General features: G+C 43.0%; 2 protein-coding genes across 3 annotated transcripts in view; both read right to left on the reverse strand.

Annotated features, from left to right (window-relative positions):
• Positions 1 to 3,245: 3,245 nt before the first annotated feature.
• On the reverse strand, positions 3,246 to 12,466 carry LOC147623511 (ABC transporter B family member 2-like). Of its 2 annotated transcripts, XM_086821696.1 has the most exons (11): positions 11,194 to 12,466; positions 10,818 to 10,872; positions 10,549 to 10,724; positions 7,736 to 7,936; positions 7,376 to 7,635; positions 6,948 to 7,264; positions 6,635 to 6,858; positions 6,096 to 6,472; positions 5,405 to 5,838; positions 5,025 to 5,260; positions 3,246 to 4,927 (listed from the first exon to the last, which is right to left on the reverse strand). In XM_086821696.1, exons 1-11 carry the CDS (start codon positions 11,557 to 11,559, stop codon positions 3,722 to 3,724), a joined length of 3,852 nt encoding a protein of 1,283 aa, XP_086677822.1. In that variant the 5' UTR covers positions 11,560 to 12,466; the 3' UTR covers positions 3,246 to 3,721. The 2 variants fall into 2 exon arrangements, with proteins under 2 accessions (XP_086677822.1, XP_086677823.1); XM_086821697.1 differs by lacking the exons at positions 10,818 to 10,872; positions 11,194 to 12,466 and having other exon boundaries at positions 7,736 to 7,932; positions 10,549 to 10,685.
• LOC147623512 (uncharacterized) overlaps positions 12,438 to 13,127 on the reverse strand; it is a 194,747-nt gene continuing 194,057 nt past the window's right edge. Inside the window, exons 3-5 of the mRNA XM_086821782.1 lie at positions 12,784 to 12,882; positions 12,643 to 12,680; positions 12,438 to 12,552 (exon numbers count right to left, since the gene is read on the reverse strand). Coding sequence (XP_086677908.1) covers positions 12,438 to 12,552; positions 12,643 to 12,680; positions 12,784 to 12,882 — 252 coding nt within the window. The remainder of the gene's footprint in view (positions 12,553 to 12,642; positions 12,681 to 12,783; positions 12,883 to 13,127) is intronic.

Here is a 13,127-nt window from a genome sequence, read left to right on the forward strand (position 1 = left end):
TTGGGCTAACATTGGAAACACTTGTTTTCTCTACTCTGTTTCTTTCCTTAAAATTTCTGATACTGGAACTTGAGAATACAACCCTTTTTCTAGCCTAAATCTTCCTTGCATTGGAACCCTATCTATACTTGTTGACCCTGGTTTCTCTTTATGTAAGTTTGGTTTAAAAGACGTGCCCTTCACCCTACATGTAAATAATAACTTTGTATTAGATGTATGCGAGTTACAAGCAGCAAAGGTAAAATGGAAAAATCTACATGTTTGTGAGAGTGAGGAAAGCTAAAATCTGTCTTAAAGCTTGAGGTTGTGAAGGGCCAAAAGTTACAGTGAGTTATCTTGATGCTCATGAATAGGGCATTAGATCCTAACATCTTGCTTAGTCATCCAAATTATTTTAGTGTATAGTCTGAGAATAAAATACGATGGCTCACCTAAGTTCATGATGCCAAAGAAGGATCATGAGATACTTAACGTTTCCTTGATAGCGATACCAAATGTCATGCAACATTTGGTGGGGAAGTTTTACATGTTAAAGGTTTTAAGGTAGAATGGCATCTTGCTAGTGATCTCAACACTTTGAAGTGCTTGTTTGGTGTATTGTATGCAACAAATGTAGAGTGCCCTTCCTTGTATTATATGCAGCAAATGTAGAGTGCCCTTCCTCGTATTGTATGCACTCTTGAAAGAAGGGCAAGGATGGAAAAAAACATTGGAATATAGAGATAGGCAAAGATGATGCTCTAACCTATGCTCAATTTATATGCCATTGGAAAAAAATGGTGCAAGTGGACCCTATGTGGGATCCTATCCTTGACATACCCTTGACAAGGGTACACTTTTATACTTTGTGGCATGCATAGGTGAGAATGGTTGAGAAATTCGTGAACGAGTATTTCTTATAAAATACAACCTACTTCCGATGTGCTTAAGAAACATGTAAGAAAGTTGAACAAGCTTTTTCTGGTAGGACTGCACTAACACCAAGTGAAAATCAAGAAGGATGAAAAGAAGTCAAGAGTGAGTGGAATTTACCTTCTAAAACCATGTTTTGGAGAGGTAAAGGCAAGGCAATTCCTCTCTAAATGGTGACTTCCTAGCTCGACAACAATCAGATGGATGGATGAAGGACACGGAAAAAAAAACAGGAAATAAATTAGAGCATAGCTTTATTTCATGATTTCATTTCTCTAATCATCCTAATCATTACAAATGTGGATTTTAGTTGACAAATTGGCACAAATTTTATAGAAGATAATGCCAAAGAATTTAAGGAAGAGGTGACTACAATTCACAATTGATAACATAAGTGGTGACTACATTTTAGAAGTCAATGACAGAGGCTTAGACTTCAAGTAGCGTACACATTTTTATGGCAAGAATTGTCTTGAAGTTAGAATTGAAAAAAAATACTCATGTCATTCAAAGTCTAATTTTGGATATGTTACTTACAATTGTAGCACATCCTAGAGGCTCGTGGTCCTTACTTTACTTTGCAAACAAAGAAAGTTTAGCGATTTGGTCTACACAAGCCATGGAGCGACCTCATTGGCAAGCACATTATGGTTTCCAAAAGGCTATAGCTCATGGAGGTGAAGTACCGGATGTCAATCCCATGAGGTTATTACACAAATGTTGGTACACAAAGATAGAGATAATGCCAGAGAAAAAGATGTCCAAGTCTAATGAGACACGAGTGATTCAGAGGAAGCGATTCAAAGAGCAATATGTCTTATGAGAAAAAAAAGGTTCAAAAATTCAGTAGCTAGATAACACCATGTAAATTAGTATCCTGTTTAGGCCATCTGGAACTATCCTCAACATGCATAAGTCCTAAATGTATCAAACCGAAGTAGTAGGTAAACTAATCTACTAAAGTGATGGTCATCCTGGTGAAATACCACCATGTGACTTGCATGTCCTGTAATCTGATATATGATGACCATGGGCATATCACCTGTCCATGTGTGGATATCAACTTGGTAAATCAAATGTGTCCTACAAATTGGCATGTCCAAGAGTTGAGCTTGCTTTCTTAACACGCCACCTTAAGCTCAAATCAATCTCCAATTATAGTAACACCAATTTAGGTAATGTTATAATGGTAGTGTATTCCGTATATCAATCTAGGAATGGTAGTGTATTCCATGTCAATTTAGGAATGGTAGTGTTATCAATAATGGTAATGTTATAATGGTAGTGTATTTCATATCAATTACACCACTTTAGGTAATGTTATAATGGTAGTGTTATCAATATGGTAGTGTATTTGATATAATTGTCATATAATCATAGTAGTACTATAGTCCACACCAAAAGAGAAATCTGTAGTGCCAAAAATTGAGTAAAACATGCCCAATGAATAGGAAGCCCAATTGAAACCTACCCTGATTTTTATGAATTTTTCTTTATATACCACTACTTTTGTTATGGCAATGGGGCTTAGAGAAGGATATTGAATGAGCTAAGAATCATTGCAAAAGAATGTGGGGTATGTGAAATATACATTGAATATGGATCACTTCAAATGGGGTTCATCCCTCCGCTCTCTCCTGTACCCCAAACACACTTTAGTTGTATAGAGCTAGCTACATATCGTAGATTTCATCCAAAGAACCTCAGAGAAGGTGGCAAAATAATAAGGACTAGTTCTCATTAATGACTTAAATAGTGGAAAGAGACCTTGTGAACGTGATCACATTCCCAATAACGGCTTAATCATCGTTAGAGAGAATACCTACTCAAATTGAAATCATCCCCTTGCTCAAATTGAAATTATCCCCATAGAAACTAGAGATAAATGTGAGTTTAAATGATACTAGTAGAATTTTATGGAAAAGAGCTTAAATTTAGAAAAGTCGAGAATAAAGAAGAGACCCAAACTTCTGAGAGTTCGTGAAACTCTTAAAAAAAATAAAGTGTAGAATCAAGAATTAGAAAAAGAAAAAAAAAACAAGGTGAGTAGAGGTTTTAAAACCTAAAAGAAATAAAAAGAATTGACTAATTCAAATGCCCCCAGAGAGAAATCTAGAGTAATTAACCCCGATAAATAAGACGAGCTTATCCTAGACGGAAGGCAGGTTCCATTCTGGCCCACACTACCATTCTTGGGTAACTATGAAATCCCTCACCCACAACCTCTCGGGCGGAATGGGAAACAGTGACTACTCAAAATTAAAAAGGAGACGCTTGAAACCAATGCTGTAAAAGCTTATTTTGACAGAGACCCGATTGTGAAGAGGGAAAGGTTGCATAAATCTTGGCAGTTGTATTCAAAATGCAGGAGGTGATAGGAACAACAAATTGCTGAGAATCTATCATGTGCTTTTGGGGTGCCCATCAAAAGCCTGCATTATCACAATTCCGGCACAGGCTATCAGAGTGGATTTGCACCAGCGCACTGATTATTATTCTTGTCTTAGCTGTTAAGATTTCCTGCATCCCAGTCACCGCAGTCCAATTGAAATATCAAAAGCTGTGACTAAAACCCCCTGCTTTATGGCCCTTCTACACCATTACCATGGCAGACTGTAGCTGTTGGTCAATTTGTAATCCAAAGCAATACCCTTGTATATTAACACTTCACTGTTATATCAAGGAAAAGAATGTATTGCTATATACACACCATTGTGGAACCTGTTTGTTAGACATAGGGCATACAACCGTTGACTGCCTGCTCTGGCACCACTGACAGTGAGGTCGGTGAAAAGAAGAGAGGAAATTCTCAGAGACTTTTCTGCTGCAAGTTGACCAGCTGGAAGTATGCACCAGATTTGGCAAGAAGTTCTTGATGGGTGCCTTGCTCCACAATGTTACCATCTTGCAAGACCGCAATCCTGTTTGCATTTTTAATGGTAGATAAGCGATGCGCAATGATGACAGTTGTACGATGTACCATCAGCTTATCTATTGCCTCTTGAACCAACTTTTCTGACTCGGCATCCAATGCACTGGTAGCTTCATCCAGCAGCAAAATGGCTGGATTCCTCAGCACTGCCCTTGCTATAGCTATCCTCTGCTTCTGACCACCAGATAGCTGCACTCCTCTTTCACCTACCTCTGTATCATATCCAGCCATCAGCCCACATATAAATTCATATGCATTTGCTGCCTTAGCCGCCTCCATGATCTCTCCTTCTGTTGCATTGTCCCTGCCATACTGAATATTATCGTAAATTGAGGTGGAAAACAAAGCCGGTTCTTGCTGGACTAAACCCATGTGTTGCCTCAGAGACCTTAGTTTCATCTTCTTTATGTCTTTGCCATCTATCAACACATGCCCAGCTTGTGGATCATAGAACCTTGCGATCAGGCCAATGACTGAGCTCTTTCCAGAGCCACTTGCTCCAACAAGTGCAAGACTGCGCCCCGGGTGCACTTGAAGGTTGAAGTCTTTGAATATCATGACACTGGGTCTTGAGGGGTAGCTAAAATCAATATGCTTGAGCTCTATTGCACCTTGGATTTCTTTGACATCCTCACCTTCCGGATCATCTGGGTTTATCTCAGTTTTCCGGTCTAGTATTTCAAATACAGAGCTTAGAGCTTGTGACCCTTTCACTATATCAGGAGCCAAGGCAAGCGTCTCTGCAATGCCAAAAGCTGTAAGGATGAGCACCATGAAGCATTTCATGACCCTTCCAAAGTCCACCTCTCCCTTTTGTATCAGGGTTGATGCGTACCATAGCGCTAGACCATAAGAGCTGTACATACAAAACTGGGCAACACCATACCCAACTCCTGCTATTTGTCCTCGCAAAAAGGCTTGTTTTTGGGGTAGCTCCAGCTCTCTACTGAAGAGCTCTAATACTTTATTCTCAGCACAGAAGGCTGCAACAGTGCGAATGTTGCTGACAGCTTCACCAGCCACCATGTTGGACCTCGAGTACGCACTGCTCAGATCCCCACCAAACCCTTTCAGAAAGAGATTCTGTCCGCCAGAAAAACATAAGTTAGAGTGAACATCGATGCTTTGGCTAACGTGAGAGAACCCTGTGAGAGAATTGACAATCAGGCCAGTGGCTAACCTCACTTGTGTGTGCTCCAATAAGAGCTGGATAAGTGGAAACTATGACCAGGGCAATTCGCCATTCCAGGAAAAATGCAATGATGAAAGCTGTGATGATCAAGGCAAGGTTTTGCAGCAAGGTTGATATACGGTCCGCAATTGCTGCCTTCACCAAAGTGCCATCTGAAGATAGACGCGCTGCCAGAAGGCTGCTGTTATTTTTGTCAAACCAGCCAACTTCATTTCTGAGTATTGCTGCAAAAACCATATCTTTTGCTTTAAACTTGTAGCTTTTTTACATCTTTCTTGGGAAACTTAAGCATTTTCATATCATGTAACAGCAAGTTTGCATAGAAAGGGAGAAATGGCACCCATTACACAAAAAATGGTGCCCATTACCTGAAAACATCTTCTCTCTGACTCGCATCGTAAGGCGTTCCCCAACAATCCCGAAGAAATAATGCTCACACCAATAGAAGAAGACTGTTACCACCGCTGCCCCACAAAAGATTATAGCAATTTTGTTGACTTCATGCTTCATGTAGCTTTTATCCGGCGAGTAAAAGGCTACTAGACTCTGAGTTATTGCAAGTGCAAACAGTGGAGTTTCAGCACCAGCAGTGATTGCACCAAAGGCACCAAGAAGTCCATAGGGCCATTCCTGTAAGTTCATCTGCAGCAACCTCTTCATTGTGGGTTTGCTTCCAGAGGAGGGATTTGAAGTCTCTTGCTCTGATCCTAAATCTTTCATCGGAAAACCAGAGGAATCTTGTTCTGAGGGAGCACTTGATTGAAAACTAAAAGTTCGTTGAGAGAGAGAACCTCGAGAACATCTGCATCCAAGCATACAACTTATAAAGAACGATTCTCTTTTCTGATTGTGCCAGCAGAGAGGAATAAAAATATATGTCTCCTGTACATGTATGTGTGCGTGTGCATGGACTGCACTCCTTCGCACACCCCTGTAAGACGAATAACACCTCCAATAAAGAAAGAGAGTAAATAGACATGATTTAAAAAATCTCTCTTGTGCGCTCATGTGATACCATACTTTTTTATCAATCTCAATGCTTTCAAGCTTCAGACTTGCCTGTTGTGGCGGTTGATCGATGCCCCCCCTGTAGTCTGTCTTGTCGCAGCGTCCTGAAGCTTGACAAGGGAGGCATATGCTCCGTTGTCGGTTTTCTTTATCAGTTCACTGGGTGTGCCATACTCCACAACCCTTCCATTCTGTACAACTGCTATGAAATCAGCATTCCGTACTGTCGATAGACGATGTGCGACCATTACAGTGGTCCTTCCCGTCATGACACGATCGAGGGCTTCCTGAACACTCTTTTCCGACTCAGCATCCAATGCGCTGGTGGCTTCATCCAAAAGAAGAATAGAGGGGTTCTTGAGCATAGCCCTAGCGATCGCTATCCGTTGCTTCTGCCCCCCAGACAACTGCACACCCCTCTCCCCTACCTGCGTACATGAAGATACATAAATACATGAATGTATGTATTTCTGTATGTATGTAACCTAAGTTTTGTAGCAGTTTGGAAGCATGTCAACGCAGAAATGTATGTACGTGTAACGTATGTATGTATGTATGTATGTATGCATACGAGTGCGTATTTATGTAACCTGAGTTTCGTAGTGCTTTGGAAGCATGTCAATGAAGAAATGTGCACCAGAGATGTTGGCAGCACGGACGATTTCCTCTAAAGTAGCATCATCCTTCCCGTAGAGAATATTTTCCCTCACACTAGTAGCAAAAAGAGCAGGCTCTTGATTGACAAGACCTATTTGCTCCCTTAACCATCTCAGCTGCAAGCTCTTTATATTGTGTCCATCAAGAAGCACTTCCCCTAAGGCATGCTGAAGTAATATGAGACGCTTACAAAGACGAGAAAAACGGACATTATAAATAAACTGCTATAACATAAGGTTCTAATACCTGTGTTTGGATCGTAAAACCGCTCAATCAACGAGATCACGGTACTTTTCCCGGACCCACTACCGCCAACTATTGCGACCACTTTTCCAGCTGGAATGTCAATGCAAAAATCTTGGAAAACAAGAACCTGTGGCCTAGAAGGGTAGCTGAAGGATATGTGTTTCAACTCAATGTGACCCTCAACTTTGGAGATCTGCATGCCCACTGCATCATTATGATCAATACTTGGCTTTCTATTGATCATTTCCATTATGGTGCATCCAGCCACTTTTGCCTTGCCAAACGCAGTCAGATCAGGAGCTGCTTGGCCAAGGGATCTGCATAGAAACATGTCAAAAGACGCATGTCTAAGGTCCAAACAGCACTCAACCACATGTTTGCACTTCTCTTCAATATCAACACAACAGCTGGAGGACAAGTGATCTCACAAGCCACTTATGATGACATTCAGAATGGTTGTGAATGCTTGTCCACCATTAGTTACTCCACTTCGTACAAGCTTGCCCGAAAACCAAAGAAGCAAAGCCCAAGCTCCGAACAGCAAACCATACATTGTGCCCACACCTAGGCCTTTTGCCAGACCACCTTTCTTGCCAAGCTCCAAAGTAGCTTTAAGAGCATCGGTGTATGCGCTAACAGCTTTCTTCTCGCCCCCAAAGGCATAAACTGTCCGGATTTGAGACATTACCTGCCCCAAAAGTTACATTTCCTTGATGTAAGCCATTCAAAGAAACTTATGAAATAACTTTTCAGCATTATTGCCAGACGATTCAAAGCATTGGTCCAACCTGCTCCGTGATGTCACCAGCTTTGACATATGCATCTTGACTCTTGTTAGTAAGTCCTACCATGATGTAGGCATAGAAACCCCCAGCCATAGCAATCAAAGGCACCACAGACAGGGTGACTAGACTAAGCTGCCAGACAGAGGAAAAACCAACTGCGAACCCAGCAAAGAAGCGAGCCATGTAATGAATATAGTTTCCTGTCTACACATTTCCAAAAAGCATTTTGGCTCTCTCTCTCTCTCTCTCTCTCTCTCTCTCTCTCTCTCTCTCTCTCTCTCTCTGTGTGTGTGTGTGTGAGAGAGAGAGAGCGAGAACAAATGGCGTATCCAGAAACCTTGCAACCTTTCCAGTGCATAGGAGAGCCGCACCTATTATGCAGCCAAGACCTGCATAGAGTCATTTGGGTGTGATGCATCCAAAAAGAGACCAGATTTTCCGGCACTCCCGTTACTTTAACAAAGGTCAAGCTTACATCACACCAAGGAAAATTTAGCCAAGATTCACCTAGGTCGTGCATCCACCATTGATATTTTATTCTCCTCCACTCACATTTCTTTTCAGTTTCATCTTTCATGTGATAGCTCTAGATGAAGATATAGCCATTTCCAAATTACATACTGTATGCATTGTGTACCACTTTGGTCTCTTATGCCAGTCTAGCCTTCTGCATATGGCAGCATGCGTTGCCTCTCTGTAGATGCACTGCTGCCACTGTTTCAGTAACCCAGGCAACAACCCGAAGCATTCCTGCGGCAAGAACTGAATGCATAACGCCTCCCTATAGATGCATTGCCACTGTTTTGGTACCCCAGACCACCCTAAGGACTACTGAAGTAATAACTGAACAAAATCCTCAGAGATCACATTTGGCAGATAACCATCCATAAACACTCCCATCTAGGATGAGGTATGGAAGCTTTGCTGAGATCCGCTTTTAGAGTGAGGCAATCAAAAAATTGCAAATTTTCTTTGATCATTGCCGAATTTTTATCTTCCAGGTGATCATGTCTTCTTTAAAGCGCTGCTTGAGGGCCTTTCTCGCTTAATTCAGAGCAAAGGGCTTACAAACCGTGCAACCCTTACTTTCTCGCTAATATAAGCCGAGGGCAAAAGGAGTAAGATGTTCCAAGAAATGCAAAGCATGGCACAAACTATATTTTTTTGAAGGCCCTAGGAGCCTTTCTGCAGGACAAATGTCCAATCCCCTTTCTGATACAGCTTTTGATACCCCCAACCTCCACCTAGAGAAAAATGAGAGCTGAAGCCTGAACAGGATTATCTGGATGGGCATCCTCCAACCTTATATTTTTCCAGACAACGATTGGGCCTCCTTGGTTTCCAACAAAAATGCATTTTCACAAGGACCATTTTAAGGAGACTGTCTACGATGGTTTGTTCATGCACCAGAGTATGTGCAAAATCTATGCTAGAGGACTACCGTTGGTCAAATCAGAGCCAGCTGCAGGGATCCACAGCCACAAAGCGCTTCCACAATCTGCCATAGACAGAGGGGCAAGATGCTGACACATGCCCTGTCTACTATGAGATCAACAGTACATATTATAGCTTATTCCAGAGGGCTTCAGTCCCTCCATCGCATTCCATTGAGAGCCCCAACCAGGAATGCATGAGCCTCTTTCTACTCAAGCTAAAAACAAATCAATGCCTCTTATATTACTCATGGCATTCCTCACCTCTCAGACTCCGACAGCGATTCATGACTTCCAGGATTTTACTTAAGGACACTCATCACCTCCTCCTTTCAAACTACTTAAGGAGGGAGGAAGCGGATATGGAGGACTTCACTTTTGGGGTGAAAAACCAATGCCAAGACTTCCCAATATACCTTTATGAACCCCCATAAGAGGATATTTTTGAAACGTCTCAGACACTCCATAGTAGACTGAAGGATAATGAAGCAATGAGTGATAACCACCAGACCTCAGAACCCAAAATCCAGAAATCCAACCACCACTGCACACTGAGTCCGGCAAGCTCTAGGGTCGACATGCTATCGTTCCACCATCAATTCTTGATCTTAAGAAGCTTAAAGTTGGGGCTCAGGATACCTAGAAGGTACCCCTTACAGCACACTTCAGGTTTCTAGTGGCATGATGTGCATCTCTGATCATAATTTTCACCCCCTATCAACACAAGAAATTATAGATCAGGCATCACCAACAAGATACAATTACAAAAGTTTTCATAGGGACAATGGGAGACACAGTTTGTGGGTATGGATGCCCGAGAAGAACACCCATGAGAGGTGAACCTCAAACATGCACCAGCGGGTATGACAATGCTCAAAAAGAGAGCAATGCTAAAACACCTCACACCATTCAAAGTGAACATAGAAGAGAAAGACAGCTGGGCACTCAAGACAAATGGGCTAAAAAACAAAGTCTTAAAAAAGGGAGATAAAGACAAAGCAAGCCAAATATGATACTGATTGCCTCATGTACAAAGTTATGGTTGAGAGCCAATGAGGTGATAGCTCAAGTGGTAGAGATGTTTGTCTACGACCAGGAGGTCCTGGGTTCAAAGCCCCACATGGTGCTTCCTCGTCGGAACCGCCTTTGGTGGGCAGCGAAAAAATGGCAACTACAGGAGGATCTTGGGCCTAAGGCCAGTTTGGAAAAAAAAAACCCCCAAAGTTGTGGTTGGAAATCAGCCTCTAGAGGTGAGACAAGTATGTTAGGAGGCGTGGCTATGAGGCAACATGGACTACCTCTAGAGAATCTCTCTCTCTCTCTCTCTCTCTCTCTCTCGTCTGTGTACATGAAAGCAGCAACTCATGGGATTCATCCATATACCTTTTCCCCAATGGCTTCCTGCACCAGTATAGTGTCGCTGGAAATACCAACAACAATTTCTCCAGTGGATGTGTCCGTGTCAAAGAAACCCACATCCTGGCTTAGCATCGCCTTGAGATAGTTAAGCCTTATCCTTGCAGACTGCCTTTCTCCAGTGTATATCCAGCAGGAAACCTCTGCAAAACAGTCAAAGTGGGAGACTGTCAAACTGAACTAGCTGTGACAAGAAAGTTAACCATTTCAGCCAGCTTGGACCAGTAAGCACTCACCAAGCCAACCCGAAATCATTACGGCAATACTCAAGTAAACGAAATCCAGTGAATACTGCACTTCAAGAAGGCAGCTTATTAGTAGCTCTTTTGAAGCACATAGAAAAGCCAAGTTACAAGAAAGGAAGTTTCCATGCAAGGATGAAACATCAAGACTAACGGTTCTGATATATGTAGTTTCTTTTACAATCTGTTGTACGCTTTGAAGGGGATAGCCTATCAATGCAAGATAAAGCATCATTACTGTTCTCACAATGCTGGAATGGAGGATCCCTATTTACATGATGCAATACAGGTGAATGTCGGACTAGGATCCCCATATACATGATGCAATGCAGGTGAACATCGGACAATGTAACTAGTGAATGATAGAGACCTTGGCAACTTCATGGGACACATCTTCTTGGCTTGCAAACGAGTTTCCCATGGAGTCAATGAGCTTTCCGAAGAAAATGAAGAAGACAGGTACGGCAGCACCATGTGCAGCAGCTCCAAGAGCCCCTACCACCATGAGGAAGTAGTCGAGCTTGTCGGCAAAAGAGAAGAGCTTGTAGAAGGGAATGCTGCGTTCAGTGAAGGCATCTGCGTCGCCTTTCCCCTCCTCTTCATTCTCCCCTTTAATATTGAGAGAATTGGACTCCAAATGCCTGGCTGCTGCTTTGGAGACATCAGAGAGCTCTGCTCTGTTGTATCCCATGCGTTCGGAGTAGTGCGGACCGACAGAGAGCTCCATGCCATCCATACCTGCTATCTGACACTGGAGAAGCACTTACCCTAATGTGGCTAGAGCTAACCCTAAAAGCGTTCTGGTTAAGGGAATTCAGAAAACAAATGCAGCTTCAAGGCAGCATTGAAAAACCTAACCCTAACCTGCGCTGCTGTAAAACTCTCACCCTGATGAGGCTGAGGTTTAACCCCAACCGTAACAGCGTTCTGAAACAGCTTCAGGGAAATGCAGCTTCAAAAGGCTTCACGGAAATCTGTTGTCTGTCAGACATAGGGGAATGAGAGATACAAGGTTTTGAAGGACAGGAAGAGCCAAATCAAGGTGAGCAGAGACAGCTGCAGTATTGCACAGAGAGCTGGGCAGCAGGGCTGAGTCACTGACAGGGTGGGTACGAGCTTGGGAAGGTTGGGTAGGTTGGATCAACCATGGGCATGGAGGTTATAGCAAAGACTCATGAAGCTAGTCAATTTCGTGTCATTCAAAGGCTACCTACAGAGGAAAGAGAAAGTGCACACTCTGCAAAGCCTGGCAAAGAGAACGTGTGCAATGTCAGACCGCCACCTCCAGAGTCCACTTCAAGTCGTTAGTGTTTCTCATTTCATGCTGCACTACGCTGCACAGCTGCAGTGAGTGCACTCTTTGGCTTTGAAGACCAGAACCGCTACTGGTCTTCTGTTTGCGGTAGGTGAGCGTCGGTCTGATGAGGACGCAGGAGCAGCTGTGTTTATGTGGGCAGGTGTGTTTAGGCGGGCTTCCTGATTAAAGAGATGCGAGAGAGAGAGAGAGAGAGAGAGAGAGAGAGAGCGTGCGTGTGTGTGTGGGTGCGGCTGAAATGTCACGAGTGGTGCTGGTGACTCGTGAGCACCGCCGGTAGTTACAAATTCAGTGTGAGTTCACCAGATTAAATGCTTCCCGATTTGTCGCTCGGAGTCGGTAGAGCGAGCTATTTGTAGCGCGGCGACAAGCTGCTGGGAGCATCTCTCTGATTTTACATTTATCGGGTAGGGCCTGTTCACGCCACGCTAACAATGTTGCACTTTTTCGTGCCGGACCCATCGTCCATGCTGACGTCCGCTTCTTTAAGTTATAAAAATAAACATTGATTTGACGTCCCTCGTGGAAATGTCAGGCCACAGCTGGCCACACAGAGATTAGAAATAGATTGATTTAGGGTCTTTACACACTTGGGTGGAAGCCCACGCAAAAGTTTTGCCCAGCCAATCAGATCACCACAATTACCCGTCCGTCTGACATTTCTTTACAGACTGTGATTACACCCATGCACGTGTTTGCTGACCGGAGCCCAACAACCACCGTTCTAGTTCCAAGCGGAATGGCCTGTCCACAGCTCTCAGTTGTTGCAAGATGCCTTTTTCGTGGGCATGCTCGCAGTCTATAAAGGGTATTGTCGCCCGGCAATTATTTATCAAAAAGGTGCTTGCCTACAACCTTTTTCGTGGGCAAGCCCATAGTTTGTAAACACCCTTATTAACCACATGAAAATTTACTCAATGTTTGTGCAAGGCTTGACAAGCCATTGTGGACAAGCACCTCTCATGGCTTGGCTCTACAAACGACAAAAG

The sequence above is a fragment of the Cibotium barometz genome, chromosome 27 (assembly GCF_041138505.1).
Source record: "Cibotium barometz isolate CiBa-2024 chromosome 27, ASM4113850v1, whole genome shotgun sequence".
Lineage (NCBI taxonomy): Eukaryota > Viridiplantae > Streptophyta > Polypodiopsida > Cyatheales > Cibotiaceae > Cibotium > Cibotium barometz.

Bases quoted from the DNA above. Each gene is read 5' to 3' on its own strand.
- LOC147623511 (XM_086821696.1), bottom strand. From the start codon at position 11,559: ATGGATGGCATGGAGCTCTCTGTCGGTCCGCACTACTCCGAACGCATG. The intron at 10,725-10,817 runs GTGAGTGCTTAC...ACTGTTTTGCAG, and splicing joins AATGATTTCGGGTTGGCTTG to AGGTTTCCTGCTGGATATAC. The intron at 6,473-6,634 runs GTTACATAAATA...TCATGTACGCAG, and splicing joins CAAAGCACTACGAAACTCAG to GTAGGGGAGAGGGGTGTGCA.